Genomic DNA, 27885 nt, shown 5'->3' with positions numbered 1-27885 from the left:
CTACATCGTGGGCGAAAGACTTGAGAAGACCCGGAGACGAGGACCAACGGCCAACAAGTGCATGCTGACAAGTTGCCCGATACCACCCAGCATTAAGAAAATGCCAACGGGGACGCTTCTGTGCAGCGAGCGGACATTCGTCCTGTTCTGTCCCTTGCCGGCCGGGTGGCAGAGCAATGAATAGGCCGACTCGCTTTCTTTCCACATCTGTACAATGGGAGTTGAGCCACAGGCACTCTGGAGTCCTTCCAGCTCTAAAATCCTCCTCTGCTTGTGAGATACCTGAATTTAAAGTTCATAGTGAAAGAACAGCTTGGTGTGACACAGAAGTCTAATCCTGAGGGATTTCACAAAATGGAACCCATTATTCCCCAGCCACGTGACGGCCAGAAGGAAGGGAATGGACTGAGGCCCCAGCAGGTCCAAGGGAGGACAGAAAATGCTTCAGTGCCTGTCTGTCTTTTCCACACACGTGCTCGGTCCTAGAGGGAGATGTGTTTTGCTCCAGTTAAGCTCTGAGTACGTTGGAAGCTCTAAAGTCTCCCCCTCCCCGACTTACAATGTCCCCTCCACCTGTAGAACGTTTCCTGTTCTGTCCTGGGAGTCTTTCCCACGTTACTTCCTTCATGCAGCGGCTCCCGAGTTCTCCCACCTGACATAAACCTAAGCCCTCTGCTCTCCGCAGGTGTTAGAATCCTGGCCAGGGCTGCAGGTACCTGTACCTGCTCTGGCCCGGCCACCACGGGCCTCTTAACCTGAGGGTGGAAATCCTTTCCTTACCCCTGTGGCACCACCCTACCTCAGTGTCCCAGACGCAGTCCACTCCACACTTAACTACATATGAGGACAGACCCCCGAGATGCCCTGACACAGGAAAGGGGCATGAAGGGGGCTTTACTCCGATCGCTGGGGGCAATTTCCTAAGAATGTCTGAAGTCCAAGGGACTACCCTTCTGATTTAGTTTTAATGGTGTCATTTGAACACGTATTAAGAGGAGGCAAAATAGGAGTTGACTCTCTCCGTACAGTCATTTTGAAGGGATGTGTTGATATGTGTGCATTACAATGGTTGTTTGGGAAAGGCTTTCCGGAGTCCAAGGATGGTTGCACACAGCCAAGAATCAGGCGGTAAACAGAACAACTGACAGCTGTATGGAGTGTCCTCTGGCTGACATTCGGGAGGTGGCAAAATGAAAACTTTTACTCAGCCTGTCCTGTGTGCCCCCAGCTAGGTACTTTACATACCATTTGATCCTTCGGAGAGCAATGTACCAAGCAGTATTACGGGCCCATTGTACAGAGGATAAAACTGAGGCTCAGAGAAGTCAGGTAATGTGCACAGGCTGCACAGCAGGAATGGCAGCACTGCCTGCTCCAGAAGCTGCTGTGTTGTGATGCTACCCTGGCAAGCACACTTCTGTCTCACCAATAAAAAGGCAAGCACGAGAGGGATTAGCCAGAGAATGGCAGAGTCTCCACACAGTGTCTCACAGGGAGGTACAGGGTAGCAAAGGATAGCACCGCTAAGGTTCCACTTCAAAGTAAAACCAACAGTACAAAGATGGAAAGACAACTGTTCCACAAAGGAGGGCACAGCAGCACCCCTGCTCACGACAGCGTGGGGTGCTGCGGCCGTCCGCCTGTGCTCTCTGCACACACGGACTCGGCCCGGCGGGCAGGAGGGCGGGCGGAGAAGCAGGCGGCCAGCAGATGACCAGGCACTTCACCTCCCTTGCCTCCAGTCTCAGAGAAGGAGTGGCTGCCATGAAGATTAAATAAGCTAACATCCGTCAAGTTCTTCCATGTGAGTGTCCAAAAGTGTCACCCGCTACTAAGCGCTACGATTTACCAGGAACACATGTCCTCCTCAAAGAGAAACTTGGATTTTAAATAAGCAGACTATGGAGCTGCGGGCATTTTCCTTGATACCTCCCGAGTGCGGAGGAAGAGAAAGGAAAACCTGATGTGCCCGAAACGAGCGTTCTCAGCTGGGCGGCCGTGCTCCTGGAAGGCGTTCGGGGTGTCTGAGGGGCTCTGAGATCACGACGGTGGGCACGTAGGGTGGCGGGCAGGCGGGGGAGAAACGGGTCCAAGCAACAGGACCGTTCCTTCCAGATGTTTCTCTCAACCTTATCGAAGTCAAAGAACACGGCCCTGTAATTGGAACCTAGAACCAACTGTCTGGCATGGGAACACAAATAGTATTCTGCAGTTTATCAGACACTGAACTTTCCAGAACTGCAACTACTGTGTACTGACGGCCAATTTATTTTGTTTGGTTTTAACTTTACCAAGATTTCCTGCCACTGTAGAAAATCATGTCATCAGGACCAACGAGATTCCTTCTCGGTCACGGCTGGGGCTGGCTTGTGGTGAATCCACACACAGGTGCACCTGGGCCCCCACACGCCTCCCACTGTCACCGACCAGAGTATTCCCTACAGGTGAGTGCATACGTTATTAAGATCTACTTTTATTTCTCTTGTGTAGTTAGCGGTCTCCTGGCAGAACTGGCATTTTGAGATTCGCACGTCACTTGATTACCTATGTATTTCACTTCAAAATTAGGAAATGGGACATTGTCGAATATTTTTTATAGAAATGGAGTGCTAGATCTGGTTAGGGTTGAGAAACCCTGTTCGGAACACCTACTCCTCGAAGGTTTCATTTTTAGGATCCTTTATTCTCAAAACTTACTGAGGACTCCAGGAGCTTTTGTTTATCTGGAACGTATCTACCAATACTTTCAGTATTAGAAATTAAAACAGACCCCTCAAAATAACAAACTAATTACATTTTTAAAAAACACTATTTTTTTACCCCACCCCAACTCCCACCAAAAAAAGCCCGTGAGAGGAGTGGCGCCTCCTCGTGGCAGGAAAGCAGCCGGCGGTCCGGGCTGCGTCCACATCCAGTCGGCGGGACGGGCTGCAGAGACCCAGCTCCACACAGCCACGTGCCTGGAAAAGGGAGGCACACTCAGCAGGGTCTTGGCACAACTTGGACACTGTTTTCTGACACTACAAGTGGCATTTTCTTAAAGGTGACTTGCCACGTGGAACCTGGAACCAGACTGTTACGGTCCATTAAATCCGTCTCTGTCTTGTACTGTGGACCTTTACCCACGTGCGATGTGACCATTTGGAAAATGTGGGTCACTGGGTAACGCAGATCTTCCCAATGTTGACACATTTCAGTATACAATGAAAAAATAATCACGTGTTAGTATCACCCTGAGCTCATCAGAAAAGTTTAAGCTATCAAGGTCACGGTGATGGAGGTAAGTTTGTCAAAATTCACCTTTTTGCTTGAAAATTCCCGTTTGATCACTGGCGACCGATACCACCCGTTGTTTTCCTTGACGTGAGTCTCGCTTCCTTCTGCTGAGAAGGTATCTACCACACGCACACCTCGGGCCACGGCCGTGCAAGTGCCGGCAGCCCTTCCACATCAAACTGGGCTTCATGAGCAAATCGGTCAGCTGAGCTCGCCCCTCAGCCCGGCGAGAGCTGTGCGGGGACTTCCTGTGAACGCAGAGACTTCTCACGGCTTCACCAGGTCAGTCCCAGGCATGCTGGCGTCTTATTGCGCGAGCCCCGCGGCAGAGAACTCCGTGCCAGCTGGTGCGGGTGGGGCCGAGGTGACAGAGCTTTACCCACTGCTGCGTGTGTCAACACAGCGCACGAGGCAGAGGACGTCTAACGTGATTATGACACGGGTTTAGAGCTCAAGGCCCTCTCAATGGTCTTGGGGACCCCCGGAGGTCCAAGGATGACACTTTAAAACTGCTATTCTAGTTTTCTCCCGAGGCTCCGCTGATCTCATGGGAATCTGCAGGACGAATGAATGAGCCCTAAATGGGACCGTCCCCGCACTGGGCCCTTGTCAGGCAAACGTCTCCAGATGACGAGTGTGTGAAAGAACTGGTACTGAGTACTGATGAAGAGAGCAGTAGCAGGTTGAATAATCAGCTTCGTGGTTATAATGCTTTTGTCATTAAGTAACAATAATTAAGCTTTTACTTTTGAATCTTGAATGGGTGACAGAAAAATACTTCCCTTTAAAAAACTAATTAAACTACATTACAAATTTTATTTATTAATACACAAAACTTAGCTACAAAAGGCTGAGATCCTCCCTGACTAGAAGAGTTCTAAGTGGGACTGACCTGTCCTAAGACACCTGGGGCAGAATTACAGCGCTCCCTCCCTCTGCAAAGGGCAGAGGAGAGGAAACGCTGGCCGGCCACGTGGACACGGCCGACTAGTTTCTGACTTCAGATACTGGCCCCATCAAAGCAGAATGTGATTCTACCGACGGACCGACGGAGGGAAAGGCAGAAGGTGCACACAGTTCTTGATCCGAACGGGCAGGGAAGCGAACAATCAGTGTGTGTGTGTTGGTTATCACCAAGCATCTGTGTATTTACACGTATGTAGATGATTGTCTAGCTGTTAAAAGTTTTAGTCCGGGGTTTTCCAAGCTTTTTCTTGAAGGGTCCAAGAGTAGATATGTTAATCATCGTGGTTCACACTGTAACCACACTACTCGACTCTGTGGCTGGAAACAGCCACGACAACCACAGACAAGGGTGTAGCTCATTCCACTCCAACTTGAACAAGAAGAGCTGCAGTTGACTGACCCGTTTCAAAAGGCAGAACAATCTCTGATTATAGAAAAACAAAACTGAAGAGATGCTGCATTTTGAAACTTCTCAAAAAAGAAAGGGGAGGACATTAAAAAATGTAAACAGAACTAACTCATCTTTGTACTCGAAAACAAGAAAAGCTGAAGCGCCTCCACCCACGAACCCAGTGCATGGCTTTTTAAATTTAGCCAAATGAAAAATTTTGAAACTCCTACACTGAGATCAAGAAAAATGTTTGGATAAAAAAAGTTTGTTAATTCTGGGAGTGCAATATTATCTGGTGCCCACCACCAAATATGTACAGGACCTCACATTTCCGTGATATTCACAACGCCCCTCAGAGGGAGGGAATATTCACACCCTCGTTTCACAGGCGAGGGAAGTGAGGTTGGGAAGAGGCAGGTCACTTGCCCAGGCATCAGAGCCCGACGGGATGGGAGCAGATGCGGGCTCCAGGCCCGAGCAGTAACTCCGAGGCCCTCCCGCCTCCCAGCACTGGACGAGGCTGAGCAGTTACTGGGGTGAGAGCCGGACAGACTCGCGTAGACAGTGCTGGGATGTGGAGTCATAGCTTCGCTGTGGGTAACTAAGGATGCTTGTTGTCGTTGTTAGCCTAGGGGAGAGGGGGAAATGTTCTGGTTTCCTCACTAACTCGCCCAAGTCACACCCCTCGGACAGGAACATGGCCTTCCTTCTCTGGCCTCCACTTTTCTATTTGTAGAAGAGGCCGGGCTACGAACCCTTCTGCTCTGAGATTCTGAAGAGCGGCATCAATCACCCGTATTCATGTTAAATGTATTCACATTAAATGTGCAATGACGGTCACTGTTGCACAATTTAAAACACTGACCAACAAAATGCAAGCATTCAGGCATCGTGATAAAAAAACAGGCCCAGTATCTAAATAGAACTTTGCACTAACAGATTTCTGAACATTCTTCAAAAAGCAATTGAAGTAAAGACTTATCAAAGATAAGTCTTTATTAACGTATTTTTAGCTCATCAGGTATCAAACAGCAGGTAACTACCAAACTACGACCTATTTACTTTCCAGAAACTGACCTGAACTGCATTATTCAGGCAACTAAGCCAGCGCGTGAAAACAGCGCCTGTCAAAAGCCTAAGGGGTCTCAAGCACCCCTAACCCAGGAGTGTTGGAGGGCCAGCGATGGCCAGGCCCCGAGCACAGCACAGTGAGGCAGTGGGCGCAGCTGTGGCCGCCTCCCAGGAGTCCGGGATGGGCAGCGAGTGGCAGGCCAGGCTGAGGACCCTGTTCCCACACCAACCCCTCGGCTTGCAGCCACAGGCAAGGAGACAGAAAACGTGCACAAGGTTCTCAACAAAACAAAAGCAAACCCAAAAGGAACAGGGTCAGGAGGAAAGTGACTCCTTTAAATTACAGCAAAATGCCAGGCACTCCTGGCCTGGTTTTAGTCCATCTGAGGTTTTAGCCTTGACTTGACTTCTGGGAGGTCCCTGACAACCCACAGGGAAAAGCCTCCCCCACCCCAGGCGGTCTGCCTCTGCAGAGGAGGGGGGAGGGGGAGATGGGCAGAACGTTTCCAGATCGTACTGAATCCAATCACTGGCGGATTGAAGGGCCTATAGTTGAAGTGCAGTTAGGAAAAGGAGTGCACAGGAGGGCACTACGCAGAGGGGCAAACCAGAAACAACAGCTGGAGTTACGAGAATGCTTTTAGAATGAGCCGGTATTCGGCTTCCTCCCGGGCGACAGCAGCTGCCTACACAGGAACACGCAAGTCAGGGAGAGGCGTGCAAAGTTGGGGTGGGGGCCTTTGCTACCTTGGGCGGTGCTTCGTCGGGCCCTCCGGAGTCCCAGGACACTGTGACCTGTCTTCTGGACTCCATCCTCATCCGCTCTTCCTGCTGAGCCTTCTCTTCCTCCAGGATTGTGCTAGAGAGACAACACATGGTGTGAGGGGCGCTGCTGAGCACAAGGAGTGAGCACACAGCAGCCCCACGCTGACGGACGGCGGGGCACCAGCCGCTAACAGAAGAGGGTAACGAGAAAGAGGGAGAGGGGCTCAGGCTCCGCGTCCCCAGATGCCTCTAGAACAGCGTTGATCCAAAGGCAAGTCTAGTCACAGCACAGCCACAGAGAAGGAGAGGACAGCTGGTAAGACAGGGAGACACACAGGGAAATCGAAGAAGAGTCGAGTGGAGAGTCTGTATGCCAGCGTCTATTCTGAACAGAACAGTCACCCCGAGAAATCCCAGCAGCACTTCGTCAGGCAGAGACATGTCTCAGGACAGTCTTCACGGGCACACAGGCCCCCCGCCCCCACCCCCGGCCAGGGGACCGCATCAGCTCGTTCTGGGTGGGACACATTAGCAATCTGGCCATGACCTCCCGAAGCTGCTCGCTGCAGCCTTCCTACTTTCAGCTTAACTAGAACTTTCCCTCCTCAGGAAAATAAGGAAATATGCAGCAGCATTTGCCAGCGCTTCTGAAGGTACTGGCTGCCTCCAACGGGACAGACTGGCAGAAGTCACACGGCTACTTACCGCTGCCTGACTGCTCAGACACTATCTGCCACCCCACATGGTCCTGCTGAGCAGCATCTCGTCGTGGCCCTCTGCCATCAGCTAGCCTCCCCAGAAGGCAGCCCCAGGAGCCTCATGCTAACAGCCCATCCCACGCCGACTCCCTGGGGCTCTGCGGGCGGCAGGTCTTGGAAACCTTCGTCCCCACTGAGGCCAACAGCTCTTTCCTACATGCCTGCAACTCCGTGTTCTAACAATGCAGCGCGTTCAGTGGCCAGCCTGCTGGGGCAGCGCAGTAAATAACCACCCAGAATTACTCACGAGAGTGAGGTCAGCTGCAGCGGACCCTTTCTAATCTGGGAATTTGCTCAACTGTTTCAGACAGACATTCCTGCCTGCCTGGAGGCTGGGGCGAGCTTTCTCATACAACCCGACTCACGCAATCACCTTGTAAATCAGGATAAGACAGACACAATTCATTTCATAACTGCCCTGAGTCAGCAAACCATTACTACAGATGTAAGGTGGTGTTGTTTTTTCTTTTTTTTTTTAAGGAAAGGGGATGCTTCCTTAATGATCACATTAGCACTTTAGAAAAAAGCTGTTCAGCCAAATGATTCGACCCCTTCCTCAAAACAGGATTTCGGTTTTCTGCTGGCTCCAGCTAGATGATCAGACTGAAGAACAACAGGAAACTTTCATGATACTTAGAATTTAGTGTCACCCTCGAGACTTCCGGGCGCACACGGGGCCACCGGGCCCTGGGTCTGACGACCGTAAGTCTTGTTCAAAAGCCCTGTAAGCGTGTTTGTTTGACTTGTGCTCCCAGGAGGCTGAGGGCTGCTCCTGGACAGCCTGTCCTCACACCCAGAGTGAGCACAGATCTGGAGCATACTCATATTTGCGTTAACAACGACGGTGAAGTGGTGAGCAAAGCCCCAGTGAGGAGCCCACTGACCAGTGGGGAGCCCATGGCCAGCTTCCCGCACACTCAGTGGGGAAGGGCTGTGGGCGACTTTCTCCCAGATGGCCTCTGGGGTCACGGGCCCAAGAGGACTATCCCTGGCTCGGAGTTTTTCAGTGCCCTCTCTCAATCACCCAACCCCCGAAATAAATAACAAAGCCTGAATCAGAATTTCCAAAAATTTTAGTTTTAAACAACTAAAAAGTCCATAGAAATAAAGAAAAAAGAATTCAAGTGAAAAAAAAAATTTGTCCTTTCTTCCAACTTCTTCAAATAGTTAAAATGCAGGCAAGCTACAAGAAGGCCACGTGTGACATAGTCTTGAAGGCAAGGGAACCTCCATTTAAATAGCTGCCGCTGAGGCAATTTATTGCACGTGGTTGTTCTGTGAATGGGGCCACCCTAGCCTTAAGGTTACTGTTCCCCACAAAACCCTCCAAATAGGTCTCGTGAGGTCCCTGCCCATCAGGAGACCCTCTCAGGCTCTGTCCACCCACACCTGCTTTCCCCTATTCTCTGACCTCCTGAATTTACGGTCTGAATCCTTCATTTCTGCCCTTCATCACACACCTACATCTACATTATTCCCCTGCGTTTTGGGATTTAGGTCGTAAGCTTCCCACTGCTGTCAGACTGGGGTCCGAGTTCTCTTGTCAGCAGTACAGCACCTGCCCGTGACAGGCACTTCAGTATTTATTCTACCGAATGTGCCCATCTTGTCCGTCAAAGAAAAGAGATAACTGGGAAGCGAGTCCTTCCATCTCAGTACTTCATTCTCTTCCCCAAATGACAGCTCAAAATGCTCATGAGAAACCCTAGTCTGCTGCCCGGAGGAGTCAGGAATATAAATAACTCCTAAGATAGGTGTTTTTACAATGGGAAGACTCTCCCATAGATGGAGGAAGGGTGCACGAGGAAACATTTCTGAACTCTTCTCTTGACAGCTGCTCGAGAACCCAGAGCAATAAGCTGGAATGTGCAGAGTGTCAAGGAGGTCAGATTTAAACATATTTTCCCAAACTACAAGTATTTTTAGTAGCATTACATTCCATTTGGAAACTCTGAGCGGCCTAATGTGAACTGGCAATGAGCCCCGTGGTTTTCCTGGGATGCTGATTTCTAAGTTTCAAACTTGCAGGCAGATGAAACAGTAAAAACTAAGACATTTCATTTAACAAACAGAACACGCGACAACGTCTTTATTCACCCAGGAGTCTCATCTAGGAAGAGAACTGTGACAAGGAGCAAGAGGAACTTTAGTGAATGTTAAGTTTTATTTTTCACAGCCCTGTCTTGAACAGAAAAAGTCATCTAAGAGAACAAGTCAGAGTAAAAGGACACGGACAGCCCGAGGCTGCTCTGGCTGTGTCCTTCTGGCCTGCGACACCCGTGACCCCTGCTCTCAGCCTCCAAGAGCTGGGATGCAGAGGTCTTATGAAATTGATGTTCTGGAGTAACAAAATGTGATTTTACTTCCAAGGTATTTTCATGGACGGCAAGGACATGGTCTCATAGGTTCTATGTCCCCAGTGCTGACCTGAGATACAAACACAAATCTCTAGCACAGATGAGGTTCAGAGTGGAAAAGGGCCACCAGCCTGAGTGGCTGAGGAGACCGTCAAGTTGCCCCAGGAGACAGGGCACTGCTAGGAGCTGCATCTCTGCTGAGGCAGGTGACACAGGCAGTCTGGCCTATTTCAACTTGTTTCCTCATTCATAAATGAGAATAATGTCTGTTCTATCCATTGTCAGATGGAGAAATAGAGTATGTGAAAAAAGTAAAACCCCTAAGGAAATGTGAGTTAGTTCTGTACCCTTACCTACCTTACAAACTACTAGGGAAAAAATGAGTATTTTCACCTATTTCATTTCTGTAGCATTTTCCCTGAGAGTGACTATACTATTCTTTTCTTTGAAACTACAAAACATTTCTTCCTTTAAATGTAAGAAATACTCTTTGCTTGAATAACTTTTTTAAAAAAAAGATTGGACTTTGATCACCTAAACATAATAATTTTATGGTGACATCACAAAATTTGCTTTGGATATAAAATCAGTCTGGATTCATAGCTACTTAGGCTAATCTGAAAAATATCCAGAGAAATAGCAGCAAAAAATTAGAAGGGAAACAAGCCAAGAGGGAAATGGCTTGTTTTGGCAAGTTCATGGGAATACCGGTTTTGAAACATGATCTCTTTTAATTACCCACCATCGCCTCACCACAAAGGAATGGGATTGACCTTTTAAGAACAACACAACTCCTGGTATCTTTGCAGAAAACAAGGCTGGCGACTGGAGATGCAGCAGGAGCTGGCGTACTGATCAGCAGCTGGCCCAGTGGAGGAGTGCCACACGGCAATGTGGCAGCGCCGGCCTCTGCTCTTCCTCTGACAAATATGCAGGGCAGGCTGGACGTCTAGTGTCGTGAATACACCGAGACTGCATTTCTCTCTCTACTTATCATGTATTCAAACCTGCAGGAAACATGCACTTCCGTTTGGTTGGGCTGTTATCCATCTCAAAATTAGAACAAAAGCGATTCTACTCAAATCTTACTGTAAAAGAATGACCTCTTGGTTGTTCTGGCAAGCCTGAGTAGCCCCTCCTTGACCAGGCCTCTTGCAGGTAGCGACTATGGACTATGGACATCCTAAGTGGCTCCATGAGAGCAGGAGAGCACCTCACAGCAGTCAGATTCTGGAGGAGCTGGCACCACAGGAAGGGAATGTCTCCACATCCTAATGGCCACTATAGCCCGGAAAAGCCCCAGACGGCCGAGTTTGGGTCAGCACAGCAGGTAGAGAGTGAGAGGGGACATCTCAGGGAGAGGGTTCCTCAATTCTGGGTATAAATTCTGCCCAAATCTCTAGCTGACTGCAAGCCACGCACATACAAGACGGGCTCCAAGCAGCCCAGCGAAAGCTAAGAGAAATGAACAGAAATATGATGCTGCCCACAGCATGGAGAGAGCCATTTGCCACCAGCCAAGTTAACTACCTGTTAAAACCAAGGAACCAACCAACCAACCAACCAACCAACCAACCAACCACTCTTCAGAGGAATATAACTGAATCAAGAGTTGCAATGTCAAGGACAATCTAAAATTACTTGATATACAAAATAACTTGAAAATGCGATCCATTCTCAGAAGGAAAAAAAAAAACAAATCTAAAGGAGGAAGACTCCAAAGATGACTCATAAGTTGGAATTATCAGGCAAGAACTTTGAAGAGCTATTATGTTCAAGGACATAAAGAAAAACTTGTTCATAATTAATGAAAAGATAGGAAACGTCAGCAACGAAATAGCAACTGTAAGAATTATTCCTAGATAAGAAACAGTTAAGATATCATTTTTAGTAGAAACAATTTAAGTTTTACATTAAATTCCCATCAAATTTAGATTTACTATTTACTTTCTTATCACTGGGAAGGCTAAGGACCAAAACCAAATCAAAGCAAACCAAACAACAATACCAAAACCCTTACAGTTAGATAGTGTGACTGTTTTAAGGTAACAGAGAGAGAACTGAGAGACAGTCCTCTTACAGATCTTATCTAGACCCAACAGGAGAGCAGTGAGAAGGAAAATACTGTAACGATGACTAAGGAGGAGTTTATACTCCACCTTTGAAAGGAATTTTGGAAGCAAATACAAAACCACTGAACAAAACCCACACGCAGTGAAGAACCACAAGCAACCTCATATCACTAACCAGACCTAGAGCTTCCAATTCAGAGTTCACATTTTAGGATAAATGAAGAATCCAAAAGGATTCAGAAAAACTTGCATAAGATGCTGCTCAAGGGTTAAAAATGTTCAATCTTTTTCTTCATAAAATATTTATGAAATGTCAGAAAGACGCGCTCTGTATTTGGTAACAACAGCTAACACTTTTCAATTCCAATAACCAGATGGTTTGTAACGTAACTGACAAGTTGCCTGTACCCTAAGGTCCCCAGGTCCCTATAGACCCTCAGAACAAGCTTTGTTGTTACTCCTGTCCCTAGAACAGCTCTCACAGTGTGTGCTTCCCGGAGCCACGTTCCACTGGGAGGATTTCAGGTAATCCCAAAAACTAGAGCATAGGTGGGATGTGTGGTCCTGCTCTTACAGGGAGGCGAAGTCACCTGCCTGAGGCCACAGAGCCTTTTAAAAATTCTTTTTAAATTCTAACCTTCATAATACAACACACATAAGTCTAAACAGCAGGCTAAGCTCCTCCAAACTCTAGTGTTCTCTGTGCTTGTATTTACGTAGGTTACACACACACACACACACACACACACACACACACACACACACACACACCCATTCACTCTTAAGGTGTTGCTAGCTTGAACTGGCAGCCTCACAGATCGACTGAGATGCAGTTTGTGTCCTAAGACTCTCTGTAACTTCACTTGGGTATGATACCGAGAATACAAAAAACAGAAGTAATAAGTTTGTGGCTGCAACCAAGCTGTCACAGCCCTGATCTAACACATCTCTCAGAGGCAGCTTGGTATGATACAGTTAACAGCCAACATGACAATATTTAGTTAAAATAACAAACACCCCCTCGATTCCCACCCCCCAAGCTAAGGACAGGCTCTGTATTACGTACGTAGGACGAGCTCACAGCAAGTAGCTGCAGACTCTGGCTCACACACGCCGGCATGGCTTGTTACCCCTGGAGCACGCAGCCTCATCGAAACTTCCAAAGCTGCTCCTCATTGTATCTGCGATCCCAGAGGGTCACAGCATCAAAATGCAACACACTCCAGATGCGACAACAAAATAAATATAATGAATATTTTGAAACTAACATAGAGAGACCACGTCACCCTTCAAGGTCCTTGGGTGGAGGCCTCCATGCACAGGTTGGCAGCTGCCGTCCTTTTTGGCGACTTTGGTAAGGAAACCGCTGAGGAATTCCTTGTAATAGTATTTTGTTTCCTTTCAACCAAACAATAGTAACAACTTGCTCACCAGTCATGATCGTAAGACGGAGAACTTCAGGACTTCCAGCCACGTCTCAAGTCAAGGTGCAGAGCATGAAAGCTGAGAGCAGGGCCCCGCACTCGGGTGGACGTGCTTGGAATTCCAGCCTCATGACCTCCACTCGGCTGCCTAACCTCAGCCCCAGCTTCCTCGTCTGTAAACTGATAATGGTTCCACCACCTACACCCCCAAGGATTGTGAGGACTAAGATGGAATCACGTGCGAAGACTCACGGCACAGAAAGCACTCAGGACACACTGGCGTTTAATATCACAACTAGTAAAGCTGACGGAATGGGATGGGGACTTGTTATCAGTGAGTATGGCACTGGTTCCAAAGGTCTTCCCACTGCACTCAGGGACGGAGACCCACACAACCTCATGGGCCGCACCAATCCTTCCTAGGCCAGTGTTCTTTGGCAGAGAAAGGTTCAGGTAAACTGCTTACATAGCACACACATTCTTTGACCTAACCTTCATGGGTGAAAATGGTATGCTTAGAAACAAGGAGGGATTGCCAAAGGTTTAAACAAAACTAGGCTGGCAGATGCAGCTTCCGTTCACGCGGAGAGCGGCACATTGGTATATCTGCTTTGGAAAACCGGAGCCAGGTACTGAAGCTGGACTTGTGCATACCCACGGACCCCTGGACATACACCCACCTGAAATTCTCGTACACACGCTCACGCTTACAATTATGTTCATACAGCAAGGGTCTCCAAAGCCCCAAACTGGCGACGACCTGAATTGCCAGCAGTAGTGGAACAGATAAATGATGGCATGTCCACAAGTGGACACGAGACAGCAGCGAGAACAAAGCACAAGCCCCCGAACGACAGAGCCAACCTCACACTGCATGCCGAGTCAAAGAAACCACAAACAGGAAAGTGCATGCTGACACTTCTGACATGAGCTCGAGTACAGTGTGTGGGTCCCCTCGGAGGGTGGGCGGTACTGGCAAGGGCCTTGGTGGGTTTCTGGCAGCTGGCAGTGTTGTGTTCTGGTTCTGGATTCTGGTTACATGGGTGCTTGTGCCCAAGCTGTGAAAACTGAACAAGCTGTTTACTTCTTAGCCTGTTCATATGTTCACGTTTGTATGTCAGTAAAAAGTTAAGAAAATATAAAAAGTATGGCATAAAACTTTAAATTGACAATTTTATCTATTGCCCTCATTTGTCTAAAAAGGATTTAAGAAACTACACCTGAAGTTAAAATGTTTCCCTAAACTGACCATCTTTTTTCATAACGGCACAGACACCTCAGTCACTCACACACAGTATACCTGGGAGTAAATGAACGTGAGTTCCAAAAGGGCAAATATTAACACTGTTTACTGTGGTTCCCTTGGCATCGTATCTACCAAAGAATGAGCTGAATTCACCAGGGATCAAACGACTTTTTCATTAAAAAACTATGTAGTTCACTCTTACAACCTTCAGTCACACAGTACAAAAATGCAAGAGTACACACATTAAGAGGAATGTTCACTGCAGATCGCTGTAAAATGCTCCTACTGAGGAATTTTCACACTTGATAATAGGCCACCTACAGCTTAACCTCATTTTGGTCTCAGAGAATTCACACCAAAGAATAAGAAACTGGGAGGAGACTCTTTTGAGTCACTGAGATCCAGGCATGACAGTATGAGCCAAGTACTTTCTATTCTGCCTAACAAGATTCATCCTGACAGCTACTTTTCTCAACTTCTAATAGAGGGAAAAGCAAATGTACGGCCCAAAGGTGAGTGGGATTCCACAGTAATTTGTGTCTATTTGCAAAATTTTCTTTTAAGGAAGAGGAAGACAATAGGATTTGGGAAGCATTTTTAACTGCCCTGAGGTAAGGGCTATCCAAAATGTATTACTTTGCTAACATCGTGGATAATGAAAATTTTGAGAAACTCAATAAAAGAACCTATTTAATTACTGTGATACGTGTTACATATATGTGACTAAGCAAGCTATTATATTATACCAAATTTTATTGGCCTATTTGGTAGCCATATTATAGTGTTCAAAATACAAAGTTAAACTCCATTTCTGACTAAAACAGAACAATACAGGATAAGTTAATGTTCAATGACCTGTGCTGACTGTGTGTAAGAAGATACCCATCGATTATCGTCCAGGTACACTCATTCATACATATATACATGCGTGCGCACGTGTGTGTGTGTGTGTGTGTGTGTGTGTGTGTGTCTCTGTACAAGCAATTCTATTTCGTTCTAAATTCATCTTGGGTCGTTTGTGGAGCTAATTCCCCTAATGGGACAGTCCTAACTTAATGTTTGCCTGAGCTCACTCGTGTGAGGCACTAATTCAGGGGCTGCCTGGTCCCTCCCTGGGTCTGGGCTCCTGGCCCGGCGGTGCGGGCGACACCAGGTGAGTATGACCATCCCTGTCCTCAAGGAGCTTCAGTCTAGTAGGGGAGGAGACATACTAGACTGTGAGCTCCTCGAGGGCAGGAAAAGTGTTTTAGCCATCCTGCCCCAGTGACCGGCACCAGGCTCAGCTATGGTGGTGCTCAGTGTCTGGGCCACTGGGCACGGGGCGCAGCCAAGCTTGGCGGCACGGGGGTGGGGGGGCAGATATGACAAGGAAAGTGCTCAGGGGACTGTGGGCGGAGCCTCATCAGCTGGGAAGTCACAGAAGAGCCAGCATGGGAAAGGAGCCGAGAAAAATGGGTAGGATTTCAAGAGGAGAAGGAGGTGTCCCAGGCCAGGTGGCGATGAGCGGCCCTGGGGTGACAGAGGACTGGAGACCGTCAGGCGTGGTGGAAGGGGTCTCAGCACTGCTCTGCATGCCTACGCCCAATGCGGAGCAGCAGGAACCCATGATGGGCGTTCAGAGCATGGGAGCTACGATTCTTCCCCAGATGGAGGAGAATGAGGAGGAAGGAAGGGCAGGAAGGGGAAGTGGGTCTGAAGACACTGTGTGGGGCCTCTCCAGCTGCTGGGAGGTGGGGTGCCGATGAAGACACAGGCACCACTGTCACCTGCAGGAGGTGAGGGTGCCAGCTGGCCCAGCGGGGAAGGGAGCACCTTTGCTTTAGGATAAACATGACGTCCTGCAGCAACTCAAACCTTAGGCATGGGACGTGTGAGAAAAGGGCAGGACAGGGGCAAACAGACCGAGGCCAGAGGATCCAGAAGGACTAGGGAGAAGAGGCCTGAGAGGACTCCTGTCCATACTCAGCAGAGACAGCAGGCCAGACGGACAAGGACGTGTCAGGGAGGCAGGGATCAGGGAGGGCAGGCATCTGAAGGACAGAATCTGTCAAAATGTGAGGAAAGCTCAAGGAGGAACAAAACAATGTATGAGCAAAACAAGAAACAAAGCATGTGCAAAATCCAGCTCTAATCGTGAGAGCCACACATTAAGACGCATGAGAATTAAGCAGTGAGGTTTTTAGCTTGAAGAATGCTGTCTGGAGATGCTGAAGAGCCATCGTGAAATACAGAGCAGACTTGTTCTATGCGGCCCTAGAAAGCGGGCCTGGCTGGGTGGGACACAGGAGGAGCCAGCGTGCTTCTCACTGTGTGGAGACCGGACCTGCTGTGCCCGGTCTCCTCCAAGGCTTTGAACTCTGAGGGCTGGTTAGCTGTGGAACCCACAGAACCCAGCTCAGAACAAAGCAGGCACGTAGCAAGTAGCGGCTGACTGGATGAGTCTCTTACATTTCTACCCGCCGCCCTGCGATCTTCCTAGCAGGGTAAGCTGCCTGGGATGAGGTGAGACCAGAGGACGCTGAGAGAGGGTTCAAGCACTGGGGATGAGACTGGGCTAGATGAGCTCAGGGTCTTTTGGACGCAGATATTTGGTAATTTTTATGAAAAAAGACTAAAATATAGCAAATAAAACACCAATCTCACAGAAAATCAGGGAAGTATGAACTATGAAAACAGGTAATACAGAGTACCTTAAACCAAGGCACTGGTTGGTTATGTAATGAAGCTCCCTAATTAAGCTCCTTGCGTATGTATAATACAAAAGTCTCTTGTTTCTTAAAGTATTAAGTCTCAATGTGGACTTTAAGTCAAGGTGGTTTGACAAATGCTCCCTGAGCACTTGGTAGGTGCCCGGTCCAAAGCTCGGCCCCAGGCCCGTCAGGAGCTGGAGTCTGGCTGGGGACACAGACAGGCCAACGAGAGACCCTGCTGGCCAGGCGGAGGCCCGCTGTGCAGACACTGAGGGCCGAGCCCACTCAGAAGTCCCTGTGTGTCCCTGGGCGCTGAGAGCGCTGGGAGGTCTGGGTCTAACACGCCCAGCACAAAGCAGGAGCCACCAAATGGCAGCTGAACGCCAATGAGGCTGTCTGACCTCTAGCAACAGAAGCCCTGGAAGACGCCGAAGCAGTGGCTGTCTCTTCGGGGTGGCGTTCATCAGGGAAGTTTCCTGAAGGAGCTGGATTCTGAAGACTGAATAGGGTTCACCAGGCATCAAAAGTAGGGCAGAGCATTTCTGAGAGAGACAATCGTGTGTGCAAAGGCGGAGGCTGTGCTGGGAGAAGGAGAAGCAGGGATGGCCGGAGCCTTAAGTATCAGCAAGCGGAAGGAGCTGTGTGACAGGACGAAAGAGGCGAGCAGGGACTGGCTATGTTATTACAGACCTCATGTGCCACGCTACGTGAGTTAGAAGTCAGGGGAGCAGGAGCCCATCATAATCTGAAGTTTACTAAGATTTTAAGATACAGTCAACTTAAGACCTTAGCAAGGCATAAATAAATGCAAACTAATTGGAAAAGTAATTAAGTTTGTCCAAGCAAGAGGTGAGCCTTAGACATGCTGATAAAATGACCGTGAAATGCTACTGCTGCGGGGAGAAGCAGTGTCAGCCTGCCCAGCCCGGCCCTCTCCCCCCCACTCCTACCTGAGCTGAGCTTTGAGCTCAGTGAACCGGGGCCGCCGGCTGGGGTCATAGGCCCAGCATTTCGTCATAAGGCTGTAGAGGGTAGGAGGGCAGTTTGGAGGCATTGGCAGTCTTTCCCCATTCTCAATTCTTCCGATCACATCATTGTTCTTCACTCCTTGAAAAGGCTTCACACCGTGCATGAGTATCTCCCACATACACACACCTGGGAGAGGGCGGAGACAGAACAGTGAGCTCAGCAGGAATCACCTCAGAGCTGTGGGATTTGGGGCAATCAGCCAAATAAAGCAGCATTCAACTAACTCGTACAAATAAAGAACAGCAATAACTCATTTGATATAATGTGAATAATATTAAATTATCAAAGAAAAAAACAGTTTTTCTAAGATTTCTCTAAAACTCCTGTATTAGAAGATGGCCCAGCAGCTTTGGGGACACTCCTGGCTTACTGAACCAGTTCAAAACAAGCTGGATGAATTTTAGGTCCCCCCCTTTCAGTCCAACTTGCTTCTGACCCCAGCAGCTGACCTGTGGCCTAACAAAGAGAACCCCCCAAGTAAGCCTTCCACGTCCGGAATGGCCCTTTAAAGAGTCCCCGATGGCGGCGGCTGGTGCTGGCCTGGGGTGCACAGTGCACCAGCATCTTGCTGGCCTCAAATTCTCTAATTAATGCCCTTTTGTTTTCTTCGCCACGGGCTCTCTTCCTTTTAAGTCCATTTGTGAGTTTTACAATGCTTCTCCTTCTCCTGGTTCTCGTGGGCAGGCCCCACGTCTCCCCCATCGTGGGTGCACACCGAGAGCTGCCCTGGAAGACAGGAGCTGCGGGGTCACTTCCCTTGTGTGTCCTCAGCACCGAAAACGGAACTTGCCTCCAAGGAGACAGGCCTGGTCTCATAGCAACGTGAAGGAGACCCTGAAATCAGCCTTAAGTCCGATTGTTTCAAAGTAAAGAGTGCATGGCAAAAAGAACGCCTTAGTTCTGCTTTTCTCACCAGATATTATGACATTATAGAAATATTAACACCAGGAATCCTTTTTTGAGACCTTAATATACCTCTGCACTCTTCTTTGAATATACGTACGCTACCTAAATCCTCACACCTTATATTGCTTTAAATACTGTATTTTATCAAATCTAAGATGACACACTATTGTTTTATATGATGATAAGAGAGGGAATGCTGACAACTGAATGATGATATAACCCTTTGGTACCTCTTAGAATTATTTTACTCTTACCAAAGAGCTCTTCTACCTCTTTCAGAAAAGAAAGGAACAGCAATATGAACAAAACAAAATCCTCATGAGGGCAATGCAGCCACACAAAACATGTCCCCAACTAACATCAAATGTAAAATGCACTGATTTGTGACATACCCCAGTTCTGGAAACGTTAAAATGAGAAAAAACAGGCATCTTAGAATCTCTGAACTAAGGAACACCCTTGAGAGGATAAGCAAGCTGCTCTCTGGTCACACACCTAACAGGCAAGGCCTTGACATCTGAAGCCACTTCAGCTGGACTCCAGAGCCTTCTCTGATCATGTCACGCTACTTCCTGTCCTACAGAAGACTTCCTTCCTGTACCGAGTATCAATTGGGGCTCTAAATGGTTAATAAAAATCAACAGCAAGAGAAGAAAAAATAAAAGCAGGTACTTAATGTCTACAAAGTTACCTTTTTTTCATCTTTTGTTATCATCATGTAATACCATATATGTATTACAATTTTTTTTAAAGTTTACACAATTATTTTTATTTACATACCTACTAGTACTCAGAAGTAGTTTAAAATCCAGCAGAGAAAATACACACATAAGATTAACGTGTGAGAGTTATGACAGAGAGAAAGGGCAGGAAATGCAGAAAGGGGAGTTTTTATACCTGGCTTCATGGAAGAGGGGACATTTCAGGTGATCTCGAAGGTCAGACAGAACTTCAGCTGGAGGAGAGGGTGTAAGGATAAGGTGTTTCAGGCGGAAGGAGTCTCACCAGGAAGGTGGGTGGGGGCGGGAGTATCGTCCATACTAAAAAGGTGAGTAACTTTCAAATCTGGATAAAGTAGGTGGAGGGAGTCGTGTGGAATGGGTGAGAGCCACACTTTTACATCAGCTGTTAGGTGTTGCGATGACTCAGAGCGGGAGGAGTATGACACTGACTGATGTGGAGCCTGGGCGGGGGGGGGAATGGGACAGACAACCAAGAAGTAAAAAGACAAGGATCAGACTTAAGGCTTGTGACAAGTCAGACAGGAGGTCAGGCTCCAGAATAGAGAGATGAAGTGTGATTTCAAATACTCTGGATTTGAGGGGCTATTCCAGAGCCAGATGGACAGCTTACCTATTTAAAGTCACTCACATATAAGGAATGAGTCAGGTGGCAAAGGGAGAGAGGGGAGAAACAAGGAAACAGGTGTCTCCCTGCGACGGGAGACGAGATGGCGAAGGGCAACAAAAGGGAAGAATTGGGAGGAGACTGAGAAGAGCAGAACAGCACAGAAGCCACATCGGGAAGCGGGCACACGTACGCGCTCCACAACTGTCTGCGAATGAACCAAAGAGGAAGTTTAATGAAGGAGATGTCAGGTAAGGGAAGGCAAATCAACCTCCATGTTCTAGAAAGAAATAATGCTCAGTTTGCTTTGTGGAACGTATGAAAGATGAGTGAAAAGAACACAAAACTTCAAAATACTCACCAAACATCCACACATCACTAGCTGAGGTAAAACGTCGAAAATTGATTGACTCTGGAGCCATCCATTTAATAGGCAACTTTCCTTTGGAAGCTGGAAGATTAATTTTAGAAAGTGAGTTTTCCTTGTTATCAGCTAAAGAATGTGACAGCTATAGCTAGCTGAGATTTTTAGGATCAAAATAAACAGTTTCAGATATTTGACCCTTGGACTTTGTTTCTTTGGGAGAACTACTTTTCCCTTTCTCGATGTTCCGAGGTCATTTGGGGGGATGAGTGGTTACTCTGCGGCACGGACATGACACACTGGTATCCTTCTCTGTGGGGAGAGGCGGGGAGCAGGGACATTACACACGCTTCGCAGCTTCTCAGACTGGGTCCTCATCTACAGGATGGAACCCTGGCTTTCAGAGTGGCCTGCTAAGGACACATGGTCCATTCCCACTTGTGCAGTGGTGTTCCGCAAAACACCTCAAACACAGAACCACTGCACGTAGGGAAATACGTGCACATACATACTTAGCTCACATAGACCTTAAATCCTAAGACCTGCTAGGTTTCAGTTTCTTTAGAAAACTAGAGTGTTCAGTGACGTGCCCAAAGCCACCCCCACTAACAGGTGTTAGAAGTGGGATTTAAACCATCCAACTGGCCCAGAGCTACAGAGCTCCTACCGTGCTGACAGCCCCTTCCGGCCCCTTCCTCCAGCGGGAGCAGACATTTTTCACTGCTGTGTGCATGTCCTCACATGACTACAAAAGCAGCGTGAGGACTGGTCTGGGGGGCTACAAATGTTAGCCAATAGGTGAGTGTGCAAACATGGAACCCACAAATAAAGACACTGACTGTACCCTCATCAGTATGCAAAGAGTGGAGGGGGCGATGGGATGAAAAAGGACTCTTCTGAAGGAAGCCTGGAATCATCCCTCTTTGAAGGCCTAAGAACTTTCCTTTGTGCCACAAGGGAAACAGCTCATACCATCACTAAACTGTCCTCCGACTGTTAGGTGACCAGATGACCCACCCAGGCAGAGTAACCCTCCACATGGACTTCTAATTGTAAGGTAGGAACAGTCTCTTCAAATATGCTCCGGGGTATGACAGGATACATGCCAAGAGCCCCGGAAGTAGAGAGGAGCCGTGAGCGCGAGGCATGCCAGGGAAGGCTGGGGGAGGGGAAGGAGGCCCAGCCCAAAGGGGTGGAGCAGGGGCCCTGGGCTCCGGCAGCCGCCCAGGCTTCGGACTTCCTCCTGGAAGCAGGCCGTGCCTCTGAAGACTTCCAGCAGGAGACAATTTTATTCGTGTTGCTTACTTGTTTCCATTTAACCTCCAGCACCTTCATGACAACTGAGGTCAGACCCTCTGTCTGAGTCCTCCAACTGTGCTCTGAACTGAAGCTCCCTAACCGTTAGGGCAGTTCTCCCGAAGCCTAATGAAGTCTGTGCTCACTGACCTTTCTGAGATGACAACACACGCGAGAGTGGTGCGCTGCCTGATTCCATGCTGTCTAAGTGACGACAGCCTGGGCCACCCTTACTGACTGGAGCTCTTACTGGGATTCTAGGCCCTGGACCAGTTAGGATGTGAGCTGGACATGACACATGATTTAAAACAGTGGACAGCTGACTTAGTCGTTTTTAAGTGATGATTAAACCACCAAAATGAATCAACAACCAGATAATCTTTCTTTCACACAACAAAGGATCACTTTTAAAACTGTTTCAGGCTGTAGTTTATAGAAAGGATGTGGAAAGAGAATAGTCATGAGCTGTAGTATAAAAAGTCAAGCAACCTGAGGCAGAAACTGGCCTTTGTAAAATGGTAAGAATCAGAATACATACTAATAGCAGGATATGGACTTACAATCCAAACCTTAGCAGAAGTACGAGGAATATGAAGTTTAATTAATTAGAACATGTGTTCAATAGTAATTTAAAGAGCCAAGTCAGTCTGACTCCAAGATTGGCAAAATCAAAGAAAAATCACGAGCCAGATTTCAGTTCCAAAAATAATGGATTCAAGTGTCTGCAGTTAGTCAACTGGAGACTTCAAAGACAAATGGCTTTCTCCGGGCCAACGCGCCCGACCCCTGCGTGAGGTGTCTAACGATGACTCCCCGGTGAAGGACGCCTGTGCCGATTCCAAGTTTTGCTGTTAAAAATAAGCTGCAACAAACATTCAAATACAGGCTTTGTGTAAAACACACGTGTTCAGTTCTCCCAGAGAAACATCTAGAGTGTAACTGATGGGTCGTATGGTAGTTGCATGCTTAGTTTTTAAGAATCTGCAAAACTCTTTTCCAGAGTGGCTGTACCATTTTACGTTCTCACAATCAATTTATGAGTAACCTAGTTTCTCTGCATGTTGGCCAGCACTTGGCGTTATAACTATTTTTTATTTTAGCCATTCTGATGGGTGTGCAATGATATGACAGAGGTTTTAATCTACATTTCCATGAGGGAGAATGTGCTTATTTGCCTTCTGTATGTCCTCTTCAGTAAAACCTCTCTTCCTATGTTTTGCCCATCTTCTAACCATCTTGTTTGTTTCTTTTATGACTCTTGAGTTTTAAGAGTTCTTTCTATATTCTCGTTCTTTCTTGGATAGATACGTGGTTGGCAAGCATTTTCTACCACTCTGCAGCTTGTTTTTTCATCCTTTTAACAGGGTCTTTGCAGAACAAAAATTTTTAATTTCCATGAGGTTCAATCTATCAATTTTTTCCTTTTATGAACCATGCGTTAGGTATCAAATCTAAGGACTCTTTGCCTCGCCCTAGATCCCAAAGATTTTTTTTGTTTGTCCTACAACTTTGAGACTGTAAGGAAGCCTAAGACCCATGCTGAGTGGCTGTGGAATGAGGGTCAGGCCGAGGTCCACTTTCCCTGCCTGCAGATGGCCACCGTTTGTTGGAAAGGCTGTGCTTCCCACAGGGAGCTGGTTTTAGTCCTCTGTCAACCATCCTCTGAGCATGTTTCTTAAAAACATACCTTTGTCAGAAACAAAAATTATTCCATTTCCTCAGTCTCTCTTCTGTATTGCTGACTTCTTACCTTTGTAGTAAGTACTATCTTCCATATACCGGGATAACCCAAAGTCTCCTAATTTCACACAATCATTTGAGGACACCAGAACATTCCGAGCAGCAATGTCCCTGGTAAGAAAGAGTTGGGGACAATAAATGTGCACAGAAACTACACACTCATCTATTTCATATAAGGACATGCACTTACTTTGAGAGATAGCTTATATACAATGCAAATGGGAGACTTATTTATATACCAAAAGAGGACACTTTCATTTTTTCCTGCAGCTGTATTCCTTTTGGTAGATATTTACTCACTAATATGATGACCAGAATTGTGAATGGTAACAAAGTACACGATCAAATAATTAAACCTCATCACCTTCCAGATAGCCATATTACCAACTGCGTCACTGAGACATCACACACAGCCGTGGTTTGTCACCCTGCTGCTCCTAAGAGACTGCATTAAAGAAAATGAAAGTCTGTTCTGAACACCTGTAAATGCTCTTGCCGATGCAGTCTGCATTAATGCTTGGTAACAAAACTGACACAAAACCAGGCCCACAGCCTCTAATGGCTTTCACTTGGATTCCAACTAGAGACCCCGGGGACATGAGACATGCCGAACAGTGCCCACAGCTGTCACTCGTGGACAATATCTGTTTTAGGACAACAGGTTCACTGCGCTAGTGCCACGGACAGGCTCTCAAGAGTCTCCGCTGCAGTAACTGACACAGGATGTTTCCAAGTCCGTGTGCGGACGCTTTAAACGCGCATATTAGCTCGCACCGCACGACACTCCAGAGCCGTGGCCAACAGAGTCGAGGGGCCCAGAGGGCCTCAGGACACAGCGAGTATCTGTGCCCCGTCCCCGTTTCTCCAGAAGGCTGCTTGGACCCCACCTGTGCACAAATCTTTTGCTCTCCAGGTATGCGAGAGCTGTGCTGAGCTGGTAGGCATACAGGATCAACGACGCCAGGTCCAGACTGTACTTCCTGACTTGCAGAAACGACCTCAGCTTTGGGGCAGAGACCAAGACAAAAGAAAAAAGAGTTAGTGACGGAGAAGGGAAATCAACAGCAGAAGATCCACATTCAACATCAATCTGCCTATCTGCAAACTCCTTTTTATCAGAATGGCTTCAACTGTCCCCTACTAAAAAAAAGCATAATGACTAAAACATACCAGCTCAGAAATCATGGTTAATCATTCTTTATTTGAAATCCTATTGTAAAATTGGAATCTTCACGACTGTAGACAAATTTATAAAAAAAAATACAGAAAGAGGCTTCCAGGGAATGAATAAAAGCACAGTATAAAATATTGCTAAATAATAGTTAGAAAACAAAAAGATCTAGTTACCATTCAACAAGCCCAATATACTGGCAAGGTCAGCTCGCCCCTCTCTAAACCTCACTGTGTCCCGGGCAGACCTGAGGTAAGGCGATGAAAGGGAGGGGAGGCAAGAAAGAGGTCTCCCCCGACACCATGGAGTTCTGGGTGCAGACAGGTAGTGGTCACATGCTGGATATTTCTCCTAATGGGCTTAGCAATTCCTACTACCACTCATGATTAGTTCAACTAAATGCTAAGTAACAAAGAAAGGCAGAGCAATTTAACACTCTTAATTCTACAAAATCAGTCCATAAAGGAGAAACATTTAGCAATAGTTTTTAAGCCAGAAGAATTAGCAAATTCTTCAAAAGCAAAAGCAGAAACACAGGGTAAAAAAAAACACACAAAAATTCCATTTTATCTGGAAAGGTAGAGCAGAGGAAGAAGAAATGTTGTAGAAGCCTTAAAATGCTTCATGGAGAAAACTCGGTTATTACGTGTGGGCAGAAGAGCAGTGGTGAGCGTTCAGGCTGGGCCCTGTCAGCGGAAAGGAGGGCTGGCGTCATCACAGAGCGAAGGAAGGACCCAAACTACACTTTGGTTCCTGGGGACTGGTAACCCCAATACTCATTAAAAGCAAAAGTGTGGTATCCTTTAGAAAAGGAGGAATGTGTATAACATTTTAGAAGGTTAAATTACTAAATTTCAGGACCAGCAAGTCAAGTGTGGGCATCTGAGAAATGGACTGTTTATCCACAAGTAGGCTGGCTGGGGGCTGTAGGGCAGAGCACAGACGAGACCGGTGCTGGGCCCACGCCCACCCTGCCCAGGGCCTATTCCGCAGGCCTGGGTGGGGCCCAAGAATGTGTATTTCTGACAAGTTTCCAGGTGACGGTGATACAGTGATTAAGAGTGTCTGTATTCTGGAGAAAGTCAAACAAGGAGACATGTTCACAAACGGTTACTCATGTTTTAAAAAGAAACTCATGACTAATGCCAGTCGGTCTAAAAGACTACAAAGCAAACTCTCAGAAAGATTAAGGAACTGATTCGATTTACCTAAATTTAGCTTTAATTGACCCAAACTCCATTAACACTGCTTCCTTCATTCTGAAATCACTGTGTGAGCTCTTTAGGCAACGGCACCACAGGGAAAAAGAACCACCTGGGCGTCTGCTGCTTCCAGTGCTGGGAAAACTGTTGCTTGGGGAAGGGCTGCTGCTGGTACTGAGTGAGGGGTAACCTGGGAACCTAATGATGGAGACAGACGCGGACTCTCTGACTCAAACCACAGGGGTATGTGTATGGCACGCACTTCCTTTCCTTACACAAAGGACACCAGGTATTGAGGGCGGCCCGGTGAGGACTAGGCAGGAGGCCAGGCCCCTGGCAGCCCCGCCCCGCCCCACAGCCAGGCCTGGGCAGCGGTACCTCTCCCAGCGTGCACAGCTCCATGATGATCCAGACGGGGTTCTCCGTGATGACTCCGATCAGCTTCACAATGTGAGGGTGATCAAACTGACGCATGGTTACTAGGAACAACAGTCCACAGTTACTCTCTCGACAGGGTGTTAGGAGATGGCGGCTGACAGATCTGTGCTTCCTTAGCCTAGACGCTCCGTGGAAATAAATCAGCTGAGACAGAACCCCACCAGGCCCTGTCCTGTACTCAAGCCGGGGACACAGGGACAGGATAAGGACACACTTAGATGTAACTGATGAATTGACAATACGACTTCCTCTATGACCTCCTAATTTATCGGGCTGTCACGTGACAAATATTCATGGACTTGGGAAGCAGGCAGTCAGTCGTTATATAGGTGACGAAGCACCCGAGACTCGTCCACACAACCCCTGTCAACCGCGTGCCTCTAACGGGCAAGCCCTGTGCCGGTCACCGGGTCCTTGCCCCTATGGAGCTTAGCGTCTAGAGGGAGGGAGAGGCAATATGATTTTCGGCAATGCATATGTAATTACGAATACTTAGAAAGGAGAGGATACGGCCCTGTGACAAAGCTTCTAAGGAGAGACTACTATGGAGTCAGATGAGAAGGGACAAGCCACATGAGAGGCAGGACATCCCAGCTTGGGAGGAGGTGGGAAGGAATCCGATGGGTACAGACAGATGGACAAGACCCCGGCCGTCTGAGAGTCTGCACTCAGCACAGAAGACCTCGTCAGACATGGCTCTTCCCAGGCAGCTGCCTCATGGGAGATTATGAACCGCGAGCCAGAGGGTGGTGAGCCTGCGGCAGGATGAGGGGACCGGTCACGGCCCTTGTTCTCCACTAGTCTGCGCGAGCTATCGGGGCAGGGACTGTGTCCTGCTCACCTTCGAACTCCAGGGTCTGGTAGCACCTGGGCCGCCACCACTTCTGTGTCTGCCCAACACCAGTGCCAAGATGTTTAATGGTACGAGGTATTGGAGGATAAAGGGGCAGTAAACCAGTCTACCTTTATACCCCAAACACCACGACTTACATGGAAAAATGTGTAGCTATGGGTCTCTATGAATCAGGATATTAATTTGTGATTGTCTCATAAAACTCAGAACATTATTTTTCTTCTTCACTTTGGATTTCACAGAAAGTCAAATGGAGTTCCACAGAAATTTCTAGAAACTTACAGGCTTCCTGAAGGAATTTCTCTCTCACGCTGTCCGAAGTACAGTTTTTACAGGTTTTAATTGCAACGGCCAAAGCTGGATTCTCCTGTGTCAGGGAAATCACAGAATCACACACACGCAAACAGAGGGTCTTTATATGAATCGGTGGGAACATTCGTGAAAGTCTGTTGGCTCTGCAACCACGTGGACTCTGGACCAGACAGGACCAGAACTGTGCAATCTTGAGAGTGAGAGGACACCT

At 47.6% G+C, this 27885-nt stretch overlaps 1 protein-coding gene across 26 annotated transcripts in view; it reads right to left on the bottom strand.

The window, feature by feature from the left end:
• Nucleotides 1-27885, bottom strand: part of PTK2 (protein tyrosine kinase 2) — a 183208-nt gene that overhangs the window by 22344 nt on the left and 132979 nt on the right. For all 26 annotated transcript variants that reach the window (XM_081070012.1, XM_081070007.1, XM_081070003.1 and 23 more), the window contains 7 exons: nt 27645-27729; nt 26450-26550; nt 24586-24701; nt 23709-23809; nt 20660-20749; nt 17967-18171; nt 6452-6563 (listed from right to left, as the gene is read on the bottom strand). In XM_081070012.1, the coding sequence (XP_080926138.1) occupies nt 6452-6563; nt 17967-18171; nt 20660-20749; nt 23709-23809; nt 24586-24701; nt 26450-26550; nt 27645-27729 (810 nt within the window). The remainder of the gene's footprint in view (nt 1-6451; nt 6564-17966; nt 18172-20659; nt 20750-23708; nt 23810-24585; nt 24702-26449; nt 26551-27644; nt 27730-27885) is intronic.

The sequence above is a fragment of the Rhinolophus hipposideros genome, assembly GCF_964194185.1.
Source record: "Rhinolophus hipposideros genome assembly, chromosome: 13".
Lineage (NCBI taxonomy): Eukaryota > Metazoa > Chordata > Mammalia > Chiroptera > Rhinolophidae > Rhinolophus > Rhinolophus hipposideros.
The sequence above is the reverse complement of the archived record's forward strand: the minus strand, read 5'-3'. Positions and strand labels throughout refer to the sequence as shown.